Raw genomic sequence first — 22,806 nt, 5'->3', positions numbered from 1 at the left:
AAAAGTAAAGCAAAATAAAATAAAGCAAAATAAAATAAAGCAAAATAAAACAAAGCAAAATAAAACAAAGCAAAATAAAACAAAGCAAAATAAAACAAAGCAAAATAAAACAAAGCAAAATAAAATAAAACAAAAACATCACTCCTGGATGCGTATTTGTTCTTTTCTTTTTTAAAAATAGAAAGAATGAGAAGAAAAAAAAAAAAAAAAAAAAAAAAAAAAAAAGACTAATTTATTTATTTTTTTTTTTTTTAATTATTTTAAAGCTTATTCTTCATTATGGCATGCTGCTTATATTTAGTCTAGAAAAATTCTTCCTGATTCTTCATTTCCCGTATCCATCTTTCCTTTATCACAGTTTTTACCTTTTTTTTTTTTTTTTTTTTTTTTTGCACTTGTCCGTATACTTTAAAATATTGCCGAGTATGAAATACATAAAAATTATGTTTTATTGTATAGTGAATTTATTTTTATATGTGTATTTTATTTTATTTTTTGTAATTATAAAGTTTCAACCCCGCTCTTTTCGATTTTATTTCAACAATGATTTTTTTTTTTTTTTTTTTTTTTTTTTCTACCCACACATGGTCGTTATTCTTTTTGAGAGAAGGCATGCTGCATTGCACATATATATATGTAATATAAACATAACACGTCTTGTGAAATTACAACAACTGTCATTATGCCCAACTATTGTTTCCATTACTTTGCCTTTTTAATTATCCTGTTTTTAATTCAAATCCTATGTATCGTTCGCATATAAACACTTCCATCCTATAAAAACACACATAACAGCAGGTGTGGCATATGTATATATATGGCGACCGTGACATTTGTAAAAAATTATTTTCACTACATGAGTGGAGCACCATTAGAACTCTGATCCTTTTGTACCAACAGAGAATATATTTTTTCACTTCTTTCAGTTGTTATATAAAGCCTCCAAAAAAGCAGCACGTGGGAAGTAAAAAAAAAAAAAAAAAAAAAAAAATAGAGAAGATCAAAGAAGGGCAGTAAAGGAAGAAGAGGCAGAGAAAAGAGCAAAGAAAAAGTAAAAAAAAAAAAAAAAAAAAAAAAAAAAAAAATAGCGTCGACTTATCTACATATTATAACATACACTATACATATGTGCACACACCCTTGTTACATCATTTTTGCAAAAAGGCAAAAATAATGAAGGGGTATACACCCCCACCCTCACCTTACCTCTAAACGTACCTCAGGCAAAAAAAGGTAGATATACAAAATTAGGATTTTTTTTTTTTTTTTTTTTTTCTTCTTCTTCGTTTGGTCTTTTTGACATTACTTGTTACTATGAATGTGTTAGTTCTTGATCAATTATTCATTTTGTTCGTGGGTGTGCTATAATATATACCTTTTATTTTTTGCAGGGGGAGAAATTAGATAACATGTGAATTATTGAAAAGTATCACCCCATGAGCATACATCTGAAATATTTTATATCTTCCTCAGAAAGGTAAACAATTTGAAGATTACATAAAAGTTTGATTAGCTTCAAATGTATTCATCTATGTGCATGTATAATAAGCACATTTCGCATGCACGTGGATGTGTGTGTCGCTTCCTCATTTTATTTTATTTTATTTTTTTTCTGCAGTTTTAACTTCACAATCCACACGATGAGGGGGATAGCACTAAGCCAAATTGTCAAAAACAACACATCGAATAAAACGATTCATGCTAAAAATAAAATTAATAGTAGATGTTATTCACTTTTTAAAAACAAAATTTGGAACCCATCTGAGGACATAACCTATCGAAAAAATATCAACATCATTTGTGACAGTCATGTATTTTTCTACACTATTCTGAATGTAGATCGATACAGCCATTTCCTTCCATATGTAACGGTATTGAACTGCAACGAGATTTTAGAGAAAGAAACAGAGAGAGTTCGGTTGCATGGATCATCATGAACAATTATTTAACTCAATCCACCATTAACTGAATATACTTACATGTGCTATTCTTTTCGTTATGTTGCTGTTACAGAAAAAACACATACCCTCCTCCCCCTTGATCACTTTTTGTAGAAAAGCAAAATAACAGAAAAGTTGGAGGAGCAATTCAAGGCAGTCCTCCATATTCAAAACATTTTCTTTAAGGAAAAGTATGATTCTCTAATTAGGTTTAAATACCCAACAAATATCACGGTAATAATGTGCAAATGTGCAAACGTGCAAATGTGCAAATGTGCAAACGTGCAAACGTGCAAATGTGCAAACGTGCAAATGTGCAAACGTGTAAATGTGCAAACGTGCAAATGTGCAAACGTGCAAATGTGATTTTGCACATTCGTTATGCACCCTGCGTGGAGGGGGTGAGATGGGAACATCCTCGCAGGCCCCTTTATTTATGCACCAGTCTTATTCATTTATTTGCATATTCGCTTATTTGTCCACTACTCTACTTATTCATTCACTTATTGGTTTACGTAGCTATCAATTTATTTATTTTCTTTTTTCTTTTTTTTTTTTCAGGTTTCCAGCGCAGATACGAACTTGTTTAATCATTTGGTTTGTACAAAAAAAGGGGAAAAAAAAAAAAAAAAAAAAAAAAAAAAAAAAAAAAAAAAAAAACACGAAATGACTCCTACAAGTGTTATACTTGAACTTGAAACCTAAGTTGAGAGATAATCCTATCTCGGTTTTCCAGTTGACACATAGAAGAAGATGGAGAACATCAACACGTCCCTGCTCCTTTACAAGTGTCATTTCACGTAGTCTCTCCTTATTTTTCCACACATACATATATATGTACGTGCATATATATATATATATACACATGCACACACACACACACACACACACACCTTCAGATAACCGAATGGATTATCGAACAAAAACCAGATTGCATTAACGTCCATTTTTATATAAATTTCAGGGTAAGTCAAATGTCCATGTGAGAGAATGTTACATTTGTATATTGCACATATATGCAATCGTGTGACGACCAGGAAATGCTGATGCAACTACTTTACTGTTATAAACACGGCTTTTCCTCCCCTGTATATGCACATATATGTACATGTATTTAAATACAATTTATTTTTTATTTTATTTTATTTTATTTTTTTTTTTTTTTTGCTCTGCACATATACATACAAGCATTAACATGTACTCATATTCACTCATTATGTGCAGCTGAAAAATAGGATATACCAAAATTTTATGAACATGTACATAAGAAAGTTAGGGAATATGATACTGTACGCCTTTATCAAGGAAGCACGAGCAAATAGTTTCAAAAATGTGGATTTGCTTTTCCCTCACCTCCTCGATAAGTGAACTGAGAGAAAATGCAATTTATTTTATGTAGTCTTTTTTGTATACTCACGAGACTATCTTTTTTCTATACTCTCCCATACGTGTGTGTTTATGTGTGAAGCAGGATTAGAGAAGAAGGCATTCGACAATATGAATATTCCATGTGTACATAAATGAGTAATTCTTCAAGGATATAATATATGTACAAAATGAGTACAGTTAATATGTTCCATTCATATGTGCATATATTGTTAATCACGAATTTATATTAGCATACGACGCTACTTTGTCAGTACCCAAAAATATATGTAACACATATAATACTAGGGAGGAGAAAAAATTCCCAGCACTTTTTTTTTTTTTTTTTTTTTCACAATACAACAGAAGATATTCCCATTTTTCTGGCAGAGGGTTTATTATATATTTGCTTCCCCCATCAAACACACACTCCCAGTCACCCTATTTTTACTGATTTTTTTAAAACCACTCTGTCATGCATATTTTGCTACTTCAAACGCTCTACTTAGCAACATTTTAATGACATGTTTTCGTTCCACTTTCTTGAATTGTAAGAAAATTGGTTTCGCTAAAAATGTGTGGATCATTCAAAAGCAATACATAAATAGGTATGCATATATATATCTGTATGTATGTATGTATGCATGTATGTATGTCTCTACTGAAAAATACCCATCAAATAGGTTTGACAATCTTTCCCATATATTATATAAAAAAAACTCGGAATATTATATATTCATGCTTGCATAAATGTAATTTATCATATATTTAAATTGGAGATACACAATTTTTGTGTTACATGTGTATATGAACGAAAAAAAGTGTGCCATATACATTTCGACGCGAATGATTAAAAAAAAGAAAAAATTCTCATAAAGTAGTAAGGATAGGGAAAAAAAAAAAAAAAATACGCAACTTCAGTTTCTCATAGCACACCTCTCCCCATCCAAAGTAAACCAAAAGGTGCAAATTTTGCATTTGCACAAACTCCATACCAATACAACCTTGTTTACACGCCCCTTACTATTATATATGTATGTTAGAATGCTATTGTACATAAATGGGCTTTGCAACGTAACAAAAAAATAATTTTACGACCCTCGTTCTTTTTTTTATGGCTCGCGTTCTTTTTTTTATGACCAACGCTCTTTTTTTTATGACCAACGCTCTTTTTTTTATGACCCCAGTTCTTTTTTTTAATACCCCAGTTCTTTTTTTTAATACCCCAGTTCTTTTTTTTATTATCCGCATTCTCTTTTTATGATCTGCATTCTCTTTTTATGATCTGCATTCTCTTTTTATGATCTGCATTCTCTTTTTATGATCTGCATTCTTCTTTTATGATGAGCACTCTTTTATTTATGACCCCCGTACATATTTTTTCCCCCATGTCATTGCCACACATATAGAATTCAGTTTTTCTTCCCCTCCGAGCAAGGGAAAATACCTCCGTTTTAGTAGCATAAGAAATACATACGCAATATTTATAGTATTAGAAACCCTAGCAACTTAAGCAAAAAGTACAATATACATAATACACACGAAAGTTAATAACCCTACTTCTTTGTCTCTTCTTGGAACAGGGAGAGGGTATCTCAAAAGAGACTACTATCATCACCTGTAATAGTTAGTCCAACAGTTACCTGTCACATGCGTCAAGAAAAAAAAAAAAAAAAAAAAAAAAAAACTTATGATAAGCTAGGATAGGATAAGAAAGAAAAAAAAAAAAAAAAAAAAAAAAGTGTCATGCACCCATCGTGCTACGTACATTGTGTACTCATTATACATATTTCATGCACTGTATGATTTTGTGTCTGCATTCGGATTTACACACGAGGTGGTAAAAACAGAAGGAGTTAAAAAAAAAAAAAAAAAAATACAAATCGAGACTTTACTAATCACGATCGAGGAAGGTAACTATGGTGAGACAATCTCAGAGCATGTACGATAGACACTTAACCATCTTTTCCCCGGATGGGAACCTTTATCAAATTGGTATGCTCATTCTTATGAATACATAGGAAGCAGAAGCACATAAAAAAAAAATTGTGCATTTCTTTGATAAGGAACCAACTACATATATATCTCCACACACATGTACAGGCAAAAAAAAATAATTGTCATGTTTTTCTCTGCTTTTCTTCTCCCACAGAATACGCTATAAAGGCAGTAAAGAACACCAACATAACCTCCATCGGAGTGAAAGGAGAAAACTGTGCTGTTATCATTTCGCAAAAAAAAATGGCAGCTCAATACATATCACAAGACAAACTTTTAGATTACAATAATATTACAAACATTTACAACATAACGGATGAAATCGGATGTTCTATTGTGGGTATGCCTGGAGATTGTCTCAGTATGGTTTACAAAGCTAGATCGGAGGCCTCTGAATATATATATGCAAATGGACATAACGTAAATGTAGAAACCCTGTGCAGAAATATTTGTGACAAAATTCAGGTCTATACACAGCATGCCTATATGAGACTTCACGCTTGCAGTAAGTTTTCCATCAGAGAGAGAAAACAAAGAGGATGCGTGCCTCCTTTTTGCTACATAAAATTATGACACGTTCAGGTGGACTAGCCAATGTGTGGAAAAAATGGCTATTTCAAAAAAAAAAAAAAAAAGTATGAGCAAGTCATAAAATTTTCCTTATTTTTGCCAAATTAATCTACGCACTTATTACACAGCAAAATGTGCAACTTTGAATTAGCAACACTTTTGCTTCCCCATTTTTTTTCAAAGGCGGGATGATCATAGGAATGGACGAAGAAAACAAACCTGGACTTTTCAAATTCGATCCATCAGGATTCTGTGCTGGATATCGAGCATGCGTAATTGGGAATAAAGAACAAGAAAGCATAAGCATACTGGAAAGGTTGCTTGAGAAGAGGAAAAAAAAAATTCAACAAGAGACATTAGAAGAAGATATACAAAGCACTATTATATTGGCTATTGAAGCACTGCAAACTATCTTGGCATTTGATTTAAAGGCCAACGAAATAGAAATGGCAATAGTGTCAAAACTGAATCCCAATTTCACACAAATTAGCGAGAAGGAGATAGACAATTACTTAACCTTCATTGCGGAGAGGGATTAGTTAGATTTGCTGGTATAATAACCCCTCTACCTCGTCCTGCTAAACGCGTGAAAAATGTAAAAAAATTGGCAATGTCTGGCCATTCCCAGTTCTGTCAATTTTACATTTTTCACGAGCTTACCTTTGCTTGTCATGTATTTGTTGTATTTGTCACCGTACACCACATTTACCACTTTTACTACATTTATTACATTTTTTTTTTTTTTTTTTTTTTTTTTTGCATGCATCCACACGTGCAAAAACCACACCTGTGGCATATTTATAAAAAAACGCATAGTCCCTCTCCCCATGAACGAACTATAAACCAACCAATGCTAACTTCTGCGAGTGGAAGAAGCCGTACATACAAGAGAGATGATGTCTCCTCCAAAAAAGTAACCCTTTTCTATCTATGATTTTTTTTTTTAAAACATTTGGCATAACAGCGGATGTTATATATGTATCACCCGGGTTTATTTTTGATCAGACTTACCGCATAAAGTACGTTCGGTTCCTTATGAGGTAAAACAAAATGAATAAAACGAATGAAGTGTAAAAAAAAAAAAAAAAAAAAAAAAAAAAGCAAGAATGCCAAGGATATAAAAACATACATGTGCACATATAGTATCAACCCGGAACACTCACCACATTTTGGTATTCCATATTCGTTACACCATTTTATGGTATGGGGGTGCTTGCTAAAAAGGGTTATATATATATATATATATATATATATATATATATATGCATGTATATATGTCTACTTTTTTTTTTTTATTGTCACTTAGAATGGCTTTTCATATACTGACAGACGCAGGTGTGTTAGGCTAGGGAACAAAAAAAAAAAAAAAAAAAAATTAAAAAAAAGAACAACATAATAAAGTATTCAAAAAAAAAAAAGAAGGAAAAATAATGGAGAAATAATGTAGTAAAAAAAAAAAAAAAAAAAAAAAACACTTTCAAAAATTTCATTAACGTACACGAAACTTCTATTCACAATGGGCAGAAAAATCCAACAATATATATACATAAATATATATAATAAAAGTATGAAAAAAAGAAAAAAAAAAAAAAAATCGTCCACACAAAGTATAGTGCACATGTATATATATGCATACATATATGGCGTGTAAAAAAAAAAGTTCTTTTTTTTCTTCCCTTCCAATCTATATCTCATATCTCAGTTGTTTCGGTAGTTCCTACTTTGTCCATATAAACTCCTTTTGTTGTACAACTCTCCCGAATTGTAGTTCAATCCGTTGGATCCTTTTTCGCTATGAAGGAAAGGGGTAGAGAGAGAAGGAGTAGGGAATTTATAGCACGTGGGCCCATCAAGTGGGGAGACGGGGGCACTTGCATATACATACATATATACATATATACATACATATATACATATACATATACATATATATATATCTTGTCCCAGTTGCAACATATGCATGCACACTTTTTTACGGGGATGCTTGTGATATCTCTCCTTTTGTTTCTTACCTTTGGGGATCCATATTGTAATGACTAGCCTAAGAGGGGAACACACAAGGAAAGGTGGAGAAAATTCAAAAATGAGAAATGAAGATATTTGGAAATGTGAAAAGATGAACATGTTTTATTATGCTCACGCAAATGTATAGTTTTATTATGCTCACGCAAATGTATAGTTTTATTATGCTCACGCAAATGTATAGTTTTATTATGCTCACGCAAAAGTATAGTTTTATTATGCTCACGCAAAAGTATAGTTTTATTATGCTCACGCAAAAGTATAGTTTTATTATGCTCACGCAAAAGTATAGTTTTATTATGCTCACGCAAATGTATAGTTTTATTATGCTCACGCAAAAGTATAGTTTTATTATGCTCACGCAAAAGTATAGTTTTATTATGCTGGCATGAGGTCCATTTTTATATGTTCACAGAAAGTGCCGTTTTGCACTCATTGCGCTAATGTACGTGAAACGAGGGATTACCATTTTCTGATAGGATTGATTGTCGTGCACAGGTGGAATACGTGGGGGTGGGGGTGGCATTTTCCACATATGTTTATCCGACTTGTTGGATGAGTGATTATCACCCCACCCATCATAGTATTTATTGTTGTGTTCTTTTGTTGATGATGCATATGGGTCTTGCATTTCTGCATTACTTTTAGAACTTCGATGATGGTTGTCATTATTCCTTCTGACATCTGCTTTTTTTTCTGTCCCGTAGTCATTATTCCTTCCTCTTTTTTCGTAACGTTTACTCGGGTAGTTTTCTGTGGATGTTGCACCTCTTCTCAATTCATAGGAATCGTCTCTCCTTCTCTTCGCGCTTTTGCTATCACTTCTCATGTTACTTCTCATGTCATTTCTACGGTCTATTCTCACGTCGCCTCTCATGTCATTTCTACGGTCTATTCTCACGTCACCTCTCATGTCACCTCTCACGTCATTTCTACGGTCTATTCTCACGTCACTTCTGGCCTCACCTCTCACCTCAGCACGCAGTTCCCCCATCTTATGAATGGCATTCCTGGTCGATTTTTTACTCTCCAAACCCTGATGCATCGAAGTATTGTATGGATTATTTCCCTCGTGGTAAGTGGAACCGACAGTACTACTACTACCACCACCACCACTGTGAAAGCCAGATGTGGAATAAGTACGGTTCTGTCTTTGGTTTTCAATCTTGTTATATTTCAAATTTTTCTCATCTTTCCTATTGTCATAGTTATTCATCATGCTACCTTTACCCATTTTCTCATTCCTAAAAATCCTGTTATTAGATGAATATTGATGACAATTGTAACTATTCGATCCACTGTGATTATTCCCGTTTGTGTAACTTTTTGCATCTCCATAATTGCTACTATCCACATATCCAGTATCCTGTACACTGTAAATTCCATTACCTCCATACTTGCTGCTACTGCCATAATTCTGACTACTGTACGAGTGGTGTTGACTATTGTGCATGGGATTCTGACTGCTCTGCGTGGGATGCTGACTACTCTGCGGGGAGTGCTGACTACTGTTATAGGAACGGCTATTGTGAGACGGGTTCTGACTATTGTGAGACGGGTTCTGACTATTGTGAGACGGGTTCTGACTATTGTGAGACGGGTTCTGACTATTGTGCGATGGGTTCTGACTATTGTGCGACGGGTTCTGACTATTGTGAGACGGGTTCTGACTACTGTACGAATGAAGATTATTGTACGAATGGAGATTACTGTACGAATGGAGATTACTGTACGAGTAATGGGTACTATGAGTACTGTGTGCACTGTTCGCACTGTGTGTAACATGTTTGTATACACTACTATGATTACCCTTCTTCATAATGTGCATGCTGCTTTTGTTCACGCCACCTGCTCCTGCTGCTGCTCCTCCTCCTCTGAAGGTATTAATATTTGTGCCTCGGCCTGAATAGTTACTTGTATTTTCATTGAGTGGCGTTGGTAGAAGGGGAGATGATTTCTTATTATTATCATACATTGGGTAGTAGCTACTGTTTCGATATGATCCACCAATGGATCTCTTAACATACTTCTTGTTAGGGTGCTCACTATTATACATTCTTCTGTTGCTGTTAAGTTTTATAGACAGCTTACGAGTGTTACGACTTGCACTTTTATTCTTTTTTTTTAAGTTTATATAATATTCAAAATATGAATTCAAATTGTCATTCACGTGGAAAAAATCAAAGGGACTGAAAATCGATTTCCATAATTTATCTGTCGAGGATTTATGTCTGCATAATTTCTCTGAGTAGGCCTGATGACCCCTGGGGGCGTTCTCACCAGCAGCAGCAGACTTATCACCACTATCTGCACCCTTATCACCATCGTCTGCACCCTTATCACCAGCAGCAGCACCCTTATCACCATCGTCTGCACCCTTATCACCATCGTCTGCACCCTTATTACCATCGTCTGCACCCTTCTCACCACCATCTGCACCCTTATTACCATCGTCTGCACCCTTATTACCATCGTCTGCACCCTTCTCACCACCATCCACACCCTTCTCACAATAAGGACATATTTTACTTCTCCTCATCATGCTGTTTAAATTGTACTGAAAAAGGTAATACGACAAATTGTGTCTCTTGTTGATTCCATATGAATTACTTTTAACATACTGAATGTACATCTTGTGCCTCATATGGCTAATGTGATACAACTGATCTTTTATTGCAGTATATGATTTAACCTGTTCTTTGAATTGAGAGTAAAATTTTTTCTTCAAAAATGTGTAGGTTTCAATTGGGTACTCACGAGTAATGTTGGGTTCTAATATTAATGCCATCTCTTCAGGAATCGTTATTTTTTTACTTTTTAAAACAAAAGAATAAAATCTGCAATTCTTTAAAAATTCATTATATATAAAATGATTTCCATACACTATGGGTATATACTTATTTATAATTTCATCCACATTCACTCTCAGCCTTTTGATTTCTTCCACCTCATCATCCTTTTGATCATCAATAAGAAATAATTTCATAACTTTCTCTATATCAATCTGGTAATGAAGTGGGAATCTTGCTATGTTCATTTCATTCATCTTTTTTCCTTTACCATCTTCACATTTCTCAAAAATGGACACATATGTCACTACATGTGACATGGTACCGGCTCCTTTTTCTCCTCCTCCTTCTACTGCTCCTCCTTTATCTTCGTTTTTATCTTTTACATCTGCATCCATTAGGTGACTAAATCTGGTTGCGTCTTGCTCATCCTCGCCATCCGTTTCCTCTTCCTCCTCCTCCTGCTGCTCTTCTTCATCCTTCTCGTCGTCCTCCTCCTCATAATCATGCTTGTCATTATCTACCTTGCCACCAGTCGTGCAATTTTTCATCTGTCCTTCCTCTCCCCCCATCGGTGGAGCATCATCTTCGTTTTCTTCTCCATCGACGTACATCTGCGAATAATTTGACAGTTTGATGCACACGTTTTCTCCAGCTTCTCCTACTTCTCCAGCTTCTCCTACTTCTCCAGCTTCTCCTACTTCTCCAGCTTCTCCTACTTCTCCAGCTTCTCCTACTTCTCCAGCTTCTGCCACATCTCCAACTTCTGCCACATCTCCAGCTTCTCCCACTTCTCCAACTTCTCCATCTTCACCCACTTCTCCAGCTTCTCCCACTTCTCCCACTTCTCCAACCTCTCCAACTTCTCCATCTTCACCCACTTCTCCAGCTTCTCCCACTTCTCCCACTTCTCCAACCTCTCCAACTTCTTCAACTTCTTCAACCTCTCCAACTTCTTCAACCTCTCCAACTTCTTCAACTTCTTCAGCTTCACCCACTTCTCCCACTTCTCCAACCTCTCCCACTTCTCCAACCTCTCCCACTTCTCCAACCTCTCCAACCTCTCCAACCTCTCCAACCTCTCCAACCTCTCCAACCTCTCCAACCTCTCCAACCTCTCCAACTTCCTCCTTTCCACTGCACATCAAACTCTTGAGAGAATTAATCGTTTCATGAATACTTTCCCGTTTCTTCTCTTCACCATCAGACAGTTTCTGGTCTCCTTCCTTTTCTATCGATTCTACAGAATCATCATCATCATCCACAAATTTTGTTAATTTCTCTCTTGTCCAAAACAAATGAATATTTGCATTTTTTATACCAATTTGAACAATTTCGATCAGTATACAAAAGAGAAAATAATATATTCGGAGTGTTGTAACTTTATCATTGTACTTGAGTCTGTTCTCCTTGATGTTATAGCAAAGTCCTAAATGTGTATACGGGGAAAGAGGATGAACGAACGAGAGAGATGGAGGGAGGGGGAAAAAAAAAAAAAAATAAATAAATAAAAATGAAATTTTTTTTTTTATAGTGTTATATTATGATCATGGATAAAATAACGAAGAACTTATATCATGTCTATTAGCACATTTATCAATGTAACTACATCTGGTGCAACATAGAATAATTCCAAAGAACGATTCGTCAGGCCACTCCATTGTGAACCAATTCGTCAGGCCACTCTAAAGTGAACCAATTCATCAGGCCACTCCAAAGTGAACCAATTCATCAGGCCACTCCAAAGTGAACAGATTAAATTCTTACCTGGAAGAACCAGAAAAACGGTACTGAAAAAATTATTTGGAAAGTGACTACCCAAGTTAAACAAATTCGCGTTGAATATTATATGCACGTTTCTGTCCTTATACATTTCTTGATATTTTCTTATATAATAAAAATGCATTTTGGATGTTTGGACATCTCCTTGATTCATCATTTCGATTTTTAGCTTCCTTTTCTTCTTCTCCAGGTCCCGTAACACGTAATCCATTTCAAGTTCAGTTGATGTACCTTCGAGGGTTAGAAGGAAAAAAACACATGTTAAATACAATGAAAAAATGGAAGCATAAACAATCGTGTGAAAGAAATTTTGCACAGTAAGGAAAACTTTGAAATGAGCTCATGCAAGTAAATTATGAGAGACGACACATATATATAATTCTCTCTCTCAAAAGAAAAAAAAAAAACAGGGAAGTCAAAAAAAATGGATCTATCATTTAGTTATATTATCATGTTTCTCAACTTGCACATATTGCTATACAACAGGTATGGTATAGAAAAATGAGAAAAAAAAAAAAAAAAAAAAAAAGAGTTCTCACTGGCTATGTATATATGAGAGGACGGATATGATTCAATTATAAATTCTGAAAAGGACAGATTTTCGTCTCCTATTATGAGAATATTTCTTTCTGTTGCATCATCATTTTGTATGTCATCTTTTAAAATGTTCCCACCCAAATCTTCTTCGTCCACATTCTGATTCTCACCCTCTTTACTCATACTTCAATAAGATAAGTGATAAAAGAAAAAAACGTAAAAAAAAAAAAAAAAAAAAAAAAAAAAAAGAGGAAATTTTCAAACAATTCTATAAAATCACATTTAACAATATCATATGCCAGTTTTGTTTAACAATTCAAAAAGGTCACTTCTGGTACAAATGGGTCGCGCATGAGTTGCAAAATGTTACTCCTGTGCATGCGTGTGTTTTGTATGCACGTTCTGCTTGCCTAAATTTTTCCTCTATTAAGCTTATATTATGTTTAAATTATGCTTAAATTATGCTTAAATTATGCTTAAATAATTCTTATATTATGCTTGTATGATGCTCGTATGATGCTCGTATGATACCTAAGTTTTTGCCTAAATTATTATTATATTATATGCTTATACCTTGCTTAATTTTTTCTTATATTTTTCCTTCTTCTCATGCCCTTACGTCCAAATGGCATTTTTCTTATATTTCCCCTTTTTTTCGCGTGACTGAAATTGTTTAATTTTACCCATGAAAAATAATGTTGCAGTTTTTTCGGTGCTTTTTTTTTTTTTTTTTTTTTTTTTCCCCTTCTGTTTTGCTCTTTGATAAAAACTTGGTTTTTCTTAAATATCCCTACTGTGTAAGAGGCAAAGATGAATAAATAAACAACCAAAAAAAAATAAAAAAATAAAAACATGTTCTCGTGCATGTACATGTTATTGGTATGCTACATATATATATATATATATATATATATATATATATATATATATATATATATATATATACATATACATACATATATACATACGTATATCCGTATGTGTACATATACAGGTGCATACATATGCGATATGTATATATATATAATAGTATGTAAAAAATAAAACAAAAGAAATCATCGTCGTAGCCAGTTTTTCTCATTGCGCCCAAAAATATTCCTCAGGGATGGGGATATAACGAATGCATGCTTTTCCGTTAAGAGAAAAATTGAAGGGCAGTAGGGTGGCGCGAAAAAAAAAACAAAAAAAACAAAAAAAACAAAAAAAACAAAAAAAACAAAAAAAACAAAAAAAAACATACATATACATGTATAACCCATACATGTGAATATGCTTAGAAACAGATAGGCTAAAACCAAAGGTACAAAAAAAAAAAAAAAAAAACCATCAGCACGACATTATCCACATATGCAACGGGTATGTAAAGCACACGAGGTATCGTCTATGCTTGAGAAAAAACGAAGGATTGTTATAATGTATGAACACATGCATGCAAATCTTTCTCCTGCCTCCCCATTGATAATATATTACAAATGGTTAAGTAGTTATCTTATTTGCCTACTATTTTTTTTTTTATTTTATTTTTTCTTGCACATGCGACTAGTTACACCCTTAGACATCCATTTTCGACAAACTTATATGCATCATGTAGAAAATTATTTTATAAACTACAACTCAAATGTCCCTTATAGATGAGACTACGTGTTTTATATTTAGATAAAATATACATATTTTGTAACCGCTTATTTCTTTGTAAAAAAGGCACAACTGCATACGTACATGTGTAGCAGTGTAGTTTACTCCCCACTTCACATTAACAATTAAGTCATATTCTTTTCAACATTTCGCTATTTTTTTAGCCATTTCTCCAAACCCTTACAACATTCCCAAGAGAATAAATTATATTAGATGCTAACTTACCACACTAATGAGAACACCTTTTTTTTTTTCTTATGTACATGTCAAACAAATTAGTTATGCAATCATTATCGAAAGGTACTGATTGTTTTATGCTATTACAATGTAGTGTAAGAGCAAAAATGAAGGGGATAAGAGTGAGTAATCTACAGATGTACTATCAAAATATAATTTTCAAAATTTAGATACATAGATATTCAGACCTATATTGATAAACTCCGTGAAAGAAAAAAATTCGATTCATTGAATCACCACCATCATTTGTCGATCATGGAATTATACCATTTATTCACATGTGTCTAACTTGGCACCTGTCCGTATGCATCTAGCTGGATATGTAAACATTAAGAGAGAATTTTCTTCAAATTGAAGAAAATTTTTTCATTTGGCATTCAACGTCACGGGAGTTCACCTTGTGTTGTTTTCTGTCTGAGTGGGACATGAATTCTCCTTCGCACGGTGCAATGTAGTAACGGTGCAATGTGACAACGGTGCAATAGTAAATACTCCTTGTGGAATCGAATAGCATGGGAAAAGGAAACATCGAAGCTTCCTGATTTTTTGCGATGCCTCCATCACTGATCTACCCATGGAAGAGGAAATTGTTTCCACACGCTTAGGGGTATCATGCAAATAGGTGAAGAGGCAGAAAAGTGAAGAGCCAAATGGATAAAAAGAATAATAGTTTGAAGGGAATGGTCACTGCTTGCGCTTACTACCATTCCAGCTAGCCATACCTGAAAAATGTGAACCCATGGGGCGTGACAGTACTTCTGTTTACGTTACGTGAAGCCAAGTTTGGACTTTTTTTTTATTTTATTTTTTTTCTGTTTAGAAGATATCGTTTTATAACTTTAACCATGCGTGGTGTAAGAATTTTATTTATTGTTTTTTTATTTCCTCCCGGTGTTCCTAAATTGGTACGTCTTAAGAGATATGTCTCTCTCCTGTTTTCCCCACTGTTCAAGTGATTTATGTACGATTCGTGTGCAGTTTTGCAAGGTCTTATGTCTTTCATTAGAGGAGCATCCAAAAGGATACCTTCTATAGGAAACAATTTGTTCAATATATTTTTTTTTTTTTTTTTTTTTTTTTTTCTCTCTTCGCTTCTGTGTCTTGGTTCTAGTAAAAAGTTTTTTTTCTTCACTCTTATGGTTACTTCCAAGGGGATGTTCATCTGCTGTATTCTTTGCGAATTCATCAACACATAGTTGTTCTTTCCGATCAAAATTGAATCCATCATGTTTTTTTTTTTTTTTTTGCATGTATATGTTTCGATGATTGTCACTCTTTTCATGTTCCCCACTAAGGAGAGTGGATCTGTTACTTCTATTATGCATATCTATTTCAATCATTTTTATTTTATTAAGTGGAAGTTGTTCAAAAGGGAGAAATGACAATTTTTTGTGAAAATGTGGTTCTACCTTGATATTACTGTGAGGATCTGCTAATATATACTCACTAAATATCAAATGGGGATTGTAACCTTTCACCTTCTTTTCGTTATGGTTATGTTGAAATTCCTTTTCTTCCTCCCTCGCATGTTCATTCTTTTTTTTTTCATCTCTCACTTTTGAGAAATCATTTTTGATCTCCTGATCTGGATAACCGACAAATTCTTCCCCTAAGACAATCTGATTATCCTCCTTTCGAATGTCATTTTCGTTCCTTTCTTTTGAGATTAATTTGCTTTGCTCAGTTTTATCATCCCACAAAACCAAATCACCATTCTCTTGTTCCATTAACATTCTTCTCCACGCAGGTAAGACACATTTCCTTATGTTTATACTACTCATCAACCAATTTTCACCTGTCCGTTCAGGTGATTTCTTCATCCGTACACAAGAGCAACAGGAGGAAGAAAAAAAAAAGCTACTCGATTTTTGACCTAACCCATGAGCAATCACCAGCACTACCGCTACTCCTACAGGTACTACCTTAAGGAGAGAACGAATTTTAACAGATACACCCATTTTGCTATAATCATAAAGATGATTGGAGTAATCGATCACACATGTTTTTTTTTTTTTTTTTTTTTATAATGAAAAAAGACGTTTTAACATATTTACTGGAGACAAAAGGACACACTTCACCAGTGTATATATATACCACGAGTGTGCAAAAAAAAAAAAAAAAAAAAAAAAAAAAAAAAAAAAAAAAAAAAAAAAAAAAAAAAAAAAAAAAAAAAAAAAAAAAAAAAAAAAAAAAAAGAAGCAAAGAAGCAAAGTGGTCGAGATAGAGCGATAGAACAGAGTGAACAAAAAAAGGTTCAACTTGGGGAGAAATAAAGTAAAAATTAATGCATGATAAGTAAACCAGGTTAGACAAGGAACGCGTTCGTGTACTAGTTCTCGTTCTGTTGATTCGTCGGAGGGTCCTCCTTTTCCTTTTCCTTCTCCTTCTCATCAGATTCATCATTTTTAAATACATTGACATTAGCATTAATCATCCCGAGGATGTTTGAAATGTAAGTTGTGTCTTGGATTTGAGCTGAGGGACCGGTTGTGATATCCACGTTCTCATTCGAAAGAGCATCCCCGTCATTGCTTTTTGAAAGTTTTTTATCACAAGTGTAAATATTTTCATTTATATCATCTGTTTCGTGATTTCCTTCTAAATTAGGTTCTTCCTTATCTATCTTAAAAACTTTTTCATAACTTTCATTTTCTTTCTTTTCCTTGGTTTCTTCCATGTGCATATTGTTGCTGCAAGTGTCAAAATTATTTTTGTAATTTTCATTCACAAGGGACATATTTGATGGATTTTCTTCATTTTTTTCATCAAAAATGATTTTTTTTTTCTTCTTTTTCTCCTGATTTGCAATAGAAGAGTTTGCATCCTCACTTGATGTTTGTAGAAGGTGCTGCTGAGAAGAGGTAATTTCCATTTGTTCATTTCCATTGGGGAAACCAGATTTATCAGTTCTTTCTTGAGGTACCGATTCATCTACCGTTGGTTTAGACACAGATTGTGAATTTTCAGACTTGTTTTTCTCTGTATACTCCTTTAGTGATAAAATTAGTGCTTCCTTAAGATCATTATCTATATCTTTCATATTTTCTATTTCTTCAACAGTTGGCAATTCATCGTTTTTTGGGGAATGAATTGCTGCATTAGAAGAGGAAATGTTTTTGTGATCTGACATGTGTTGACTTTCTTCCATTGACATTTGCATAGCATTCATCAACTGTTCATCTTCTTGCATATTTCCAATGTTAAAATCGTTGTTATTCAAAAAGGAATTTAAAACAAATTTACTTAAATTATTTTCTGATTCAGGACATTCAATATATCTACAATTATCATTATGATTTACGCTTTCAAATAATTTCATTAACATATCTCGATTCTTACTTATGTTTCCATAGCTAATAATATCTAAACATATATTATTCTTTTTCAACTGTTTTCCTGTGCTTATCATCTGTTTTTCATTTACTTCAAAAGGGCTTCCAATAAAAAGCATAATCTTCTGCCCTAAATTTTTATCCATTCTATGTTTAAGTGCCAGCTGTGCAATCAACAAGCTTCTTACAACATCACAAGTCCCATCTAGTTTAATGTCGTGAATACATGACAGCAACTGTCCTATATCATTTGTAAGGGATACCTTCACCTTTGTTTTGTCTCCTGCCATCATTATAATTCCAATATTGTTCTTGTAGTGCATGCTCGTTTTGTTACAGCACAGGACGTTCACACAGTCGATCTACACGTTGGGGAAAAGTGGTCACGTTTTGGTAGGAGATTCAGTGGTGTCGTAACAACGTGGTGTCGTTACAATACGGTGACGTTACAATACCGTGACGTTACAACGTGACGAATTTATCAGGTCCTGAGTATGACCAACAGTTCACCATCTCCTCTGAGCAAATGTGGCAGACTTAAGAGAGCACGTGGGAGGGAGAGAGGGTTCAAAAAAAAAAATAAAAAAAATAAAAAAATTCAGCTTTCCCCACTCACCACTACTCTTCTACATACACATAAACTTAAGGATAAAAAAAAAAAATATGATTATTAATTTTAATATTTTTTTTTCGATATTGGATCATATCTCTCATCCCAAGAACATTAAATCAATGTTTTAGCAAAAATTATACACCTCAAGCAGGCCTATTAAAGCAGGCCTACTAAAGTATGCCTTACTCATGCATGCGTACTCGTCCACACTTACCTGAGATAAAAAACGATTGGGTATTATGTCCTCATTCCGATTGTAATCACTGTTGTCAATGCATATTATAGTTGCTTCGATCGTACTCATTTTGGGAAACAGTTAGGCAAGAGATAAATACTTAGATCCTAATCATAATAAGTGCATATGTGTGTACAACGTGAGAGGGTACGTCTCTGTATTGGGTATGTCTATATGTATGCTTCTTTTTTTTTTTTTTTTTTTTTTTTTTTTTTTTTTTATACGAGTTTGCGTTGTCTGATGTATTTAGCTGAGGTACGGGGAGGGTGGTGATGGCCGTGTCAACAATTAGGAAAGGTGAAAAATTTGGAGGTGATCGGGGTGGGAGAGAGAAGTTTTCTCACTCGTTTGGTAAGCTCACTTGTAATATGGTATATTTCAGTTATTAACTTTCTTGTGTGTTTAGAAATATACGTGAACGAGTTTGTTTCGCTTTGCTTAACATTGCTTAGCTTTGCTTAGCTTACTTGGCATATTTGTACTTCATTTTTCTGCCTCTCTAGCATGGTGAAAAGTAAAGTAATCGTTTTTATTGCATCCCAAGAGAAGTGATTATTTTTTTTTTCTTCTTTATTTTTCCTTTTTTTTTATTATTATTTACCTGTGAGGGGTATATATACGTACGTGCATGATTTTTGTACACCTGAAGTCGTGACACAAAATATAGCTTTGCTTTGCTTCCTCTTTTTTTTTTTTTTTTTTTTTTTTTTTTTTTTTGCCACTTGTGAAGGTTAAAAATTGCTTCTTTCTTTTTTTCACCCTTTTGATCGTTTATTTTATTTTATTTTTTTGGTGTATTTTTATGGGCTAACATGTGTGGTATTTTCTTTTCCCCAGTGCAGTGACACCGAAATAGGTAGTTGGGGGAAAACCCATCACAATTCTCTGATATAATTAATTGTATATATATATATATATTTTACATGTTACATATGCTACTTTACCCAATTTGAAAATAAAATTGGAATCCATGTTTCTATGCTCTGTGTACTTTATTTTACATATATTTAGCAATATGGTATAGAAAAGAGGAAAGGGAGAAATAGAAAGAGAAATAGAAAGAGAAAGAAAAAAAAAAAAAAAATAGCCACACTTTGCATGGAGTTAAAACTTGATGAATTTTACAAAACTTCGAATCAGAACAAGCAGACGGAGAACATACAAAACATATATCGCCATTACAAAAGTGGCACAAACCTAGTGATATGTTAAAACTTTTGAGGAACAAGAATATTATCAAGCTCAACATAATTCATAAACATAATTTTTCATTTTATCACAAAATGAAAGAAGAGAACATCAAACGGGAAGAACAGCAAATCGAAGGAGAATTGAAACAAACACAGGAAATTATAAATCTTGAAGAAGATGTGGAAAAAAGATTTAAGGATATTCTTTCGATTGCTTCTGAGTGTATTCAACCGGAGGAGCTAAAGGCCAGACTCCTTTTGAAAAGAAAATTGATTTGCTATGATGGCTTTGAACCATCTGGCCGCATGCACATAGCACAGGGTACGTTTTTTCTCAAATTGAAGAAATCAAAACAGGCACAATGGTGTGTGTCTGAGAAGTTTCTCTAAGCACACCATGCTTCACGTGCTATCCTTTACTCATTCTCAAACGCTGCTTCCACTCACCACTGCAGGACTTCTAAAGAGCCACATCGTGAATACCTTGACCAAGAACGGTTGCACGTTCATCTTCTGGATTGCAGATTGGTTCGCACAGCTGAACAACAAAGTGTCAGGAGATTTAAAGAAAATAAAGAAGGTAGGAAAATATTTTATCGAAGTGTGGAAAAGTTGTGGCATGGATATGGAGAATGTTCATTTTTTATGGGCAAGCGATGAAATTAATAAAAAACCAGATGAATATTGGTCACGAGTAATTGACATATCAAAAAGTTTTAATATCAATAGAATAAAAAGATGTTTAAAAATAATGGGAAGAACAGAAGGAGAAGAAAATTATTGCTCCCAAGTTTTATATCCTTGCATGCAATGTGCAGATATATTTTTTTTGAACGTAGATATATGCCAATTAGGGACTGATCAAAGAAAGGTAAATATGCTGGCAAGAGAATATTGTGATATTAAAAAAATTAAAAAAAAACCAATTATTCTTTCCCATCAAATGCTGCCAGGATTACTTGAGGGACAAGAGAAGATGTCCAAATCTGATGAAAATTCAGCTATATTTATGGATGATTTAGAACCAGATGTAAATAGAAAAATTAAAAAGGCATATTGTCCTCCATGTGTTATAGAGAATAATCCCATTTTTGCTTATGCCAAGAGTATTATATTTCCTAGATACAACCAATTTGTTCTTCAACGCAGGGACAAGGACGGGGGTAAGTTTCTCTTCTAACTCCAGTGCAAAGCGATACTAATGCAGGTGCAGGTGCAGGTGCAGATGTAGATATAGATGCTGCGTATGTCTGTCTCTCTACCTGTTTGCATTCACACGCATGTGTATTGTGATCGTACGTGGTTGGACGCTGCCCATCATTATGAGCGTCTGCTGAGACAAGGCTTACTATCTCGTCGATTTTTTTTATTTATTTATTTATTTTTATTTATTTATTTATTTTTATTTATTTATTTATTTTTATTTATTTATTTTTATTTTTTTATTTATTTTTATTTATTTATTTTTATTTATTTATTTTTATTTATTTATTTTTATTTATTTATTTTTATTTTTATCGCGCACTCGCTTCTTCAAACCCTCTACCATGCCTCACCTTTTGCAGGAAATAAAATTTACACCACAATTTCAGAACTGGAGGAAGATTACATTAATGGCTCAGTGCATCCCTTAGACCTGAAGGACAACGTTTCAAAGTATCTAAACAAAATGTTACAACCTGTGCGAGATCATTTTCAGAACAATGCTGAAGCCAAGAGCTTGCTTAATGAAATAAAGAAGTATAAGGTGACCAAGTGAGACAAACTATCCTCTTTTTTTTTTTTTTTTTTCTCTTTTTCTTTTTTTTTCTGGCTTTATATGTATGATCTGTCCGTTTTACGTGTCCACTTCACCTGTTTGTTAATTCGTCGAAATGTTGGCACACATATATGTGTTCTGTGTATATATATAAACATATATATATACATATAATGGTATAACAACCATTCGTCATATACCTCCCTCATGCTGCTTTTGTGGAAGTACAACAGAAGTAATATGATTAATCACGAAATTTTATCGCCATAGCAAGTCAAGATCATTTTTTTTTTTTTTTTTTTTTTTTTTTTCTTCTTTTACCCCATCCTGCTTTTTGTACGGACACAATATCTCTCCAATAAAAATAAAACAATCTAAATTTTTTTCTTTTTTTTTAAATATGTTTTTATCCATGAGTATATAGGATTTTAAAAAAAAAAAAAAAATTCCCTCGTTTGTTCTTAGTGGATGACGATGGCATTATTTTTTTAACCCCTTTTCTCTCACGTGATCGCTTTTTTTTTTTTTTTTTTTTTAATTCCTCTCCAAGTAACTTATCCTAAATTGTGTTTATACAAAAGCGGCTTAACCTGTGGTGTTATTCCATTTTCAGAAATGTATTTTTTTTTTAATTTTTGTATTCCAAATAAATTATAGAAAATAATTTGATTTTTTTTTTTTTTTTTTTTTTTTTTGTCCCTATGCATGTGCACAATTTTATTACCCACACTCCTTTTTTTGTTTATAATTCCTGTAACTGCAACAGGTGTGTAGTAGGCATTAGAGGTATGCTGTACCCTTC

At 33.4% G+C, this 22,806-nt stretch overlaps 5 protein-coding genes across 5 annotated transcripts; 3 read left to right on the top strand and 2 right to left on the bottom strand.

The window, feature by feature from the left end:
• Positions 1–1,640: 1,640 nt before the first annotated feature.
• On the top strand, positions 1,641–3,308 carry PGO_011100 (hypothetical protein, conserved; the record flags this gene model as incomplete). Its single annotated transcript, XM_028685750.1, has 5 exons — positions 1,641–1,871; positions 2,055–2,174; positions 2,502–2,537; positions 2,840–2,905; positions 3,165–3,308. 5 exons carry the CDS (start codon positions 1,641–1,643, stop codon positions 3,306–3,308), a joined length of 597 nt encoding a protein of 198 aa, XP_028541551.1.
• Positions 3,309–5,224: 1,916 nt separating this feature from the next.
• PGO_011090 (proteasome subunit alpha type-6) lies at positions 5,225–6,412 on the top strand (the record flags this gene model as incomplete). Its single annotated transcript, XM_028685749.1, has 3 exons — positions 5,225–5,300; positions 5,458–5,808; positions 6,057–6,412. 3 exons carry the CDS (start codon positions 5,225–5,227, stop codon positions 6,410–6,412), a joined length of 783 nt encoding a protein of 260 aa, XP_028541550.1.
• Positions 6,413–8,304: 1,892 nt separating this feature from the next.
• Positions 8,305–13,186, bottom strand: PGO_011080 (hypothetical protein, conserved; the record flags this gene model as incomplete). Its single annotated transcript, XM_028685748.1, has 3 exons — positions 8,305–12,113; positions 12,452–12,697; positions 13,006–13,186. The coding sequence occupies 3 exons, from the start codon at positions 13,184–13,186 to the stop codon at positions 8,305–8,307; spliced, it is 4,236 nt and encodes a 1,411-aa protein (XP_028541549.1).
• A 4,018-nt stretch (positions 13,187–17,204) lies between these two features.
• On the bottom strand, positions 17,205–19,124 carry PGO_011070 (26S proteasome regulatory subunit RPN10; the record flags this gene model as incomplete). The annotated part of the gene is made up of 2 exons (XM_028685747.1): positions 17,205–18,569; positions 19,035–19,124. 2 exons carry the CDS (start codon positions 19,122–19,124, stop codon positions 17,205–17,207), a joined length of 1,455 nt encoding a protein of 484 aa, XP_028541548.1.
• A 1,214-nt stretch (positions 19,125–20,338) lies between these two features.
• On the top strand, positions 20,339–22,004 carry PGO_011060 (tyrosine--tRNA ligase; the record flags this gene model as incomplete). Its single annotated transcript, XM_028685746.1, has 3 exons — positions 20,339–20,567; positions 20,701–21,408; positions 21,811–22,004. The coding sequence occupies 3 exons, from the start codon at positions 20,339–20,341 to the stop codon at positions 22,002–22,004; spliced, it is 1,131 nt and encodes a 376-aa protein (XP_028541547.1).
• Positions 22,005–22,806: the final 802 nt, after the last annotated feature.

This window comes from Plasmodium gonderi (assembly GCF_002157705.1).
Source record: "Plasmodium gonderi DNA, contig: Chr01, whole genome shotgun sequence".
NCBI lineage: Eukaryota > Apicomplexa > Aconoidasida > Haemosporida > Plasmodiidae > Plasmodium > Plasmodium gonderi.
Note: the sequence above shows the minus strand (reverse complement) of the source record. Positions and strands in the feature narration are given on the sequence as shown.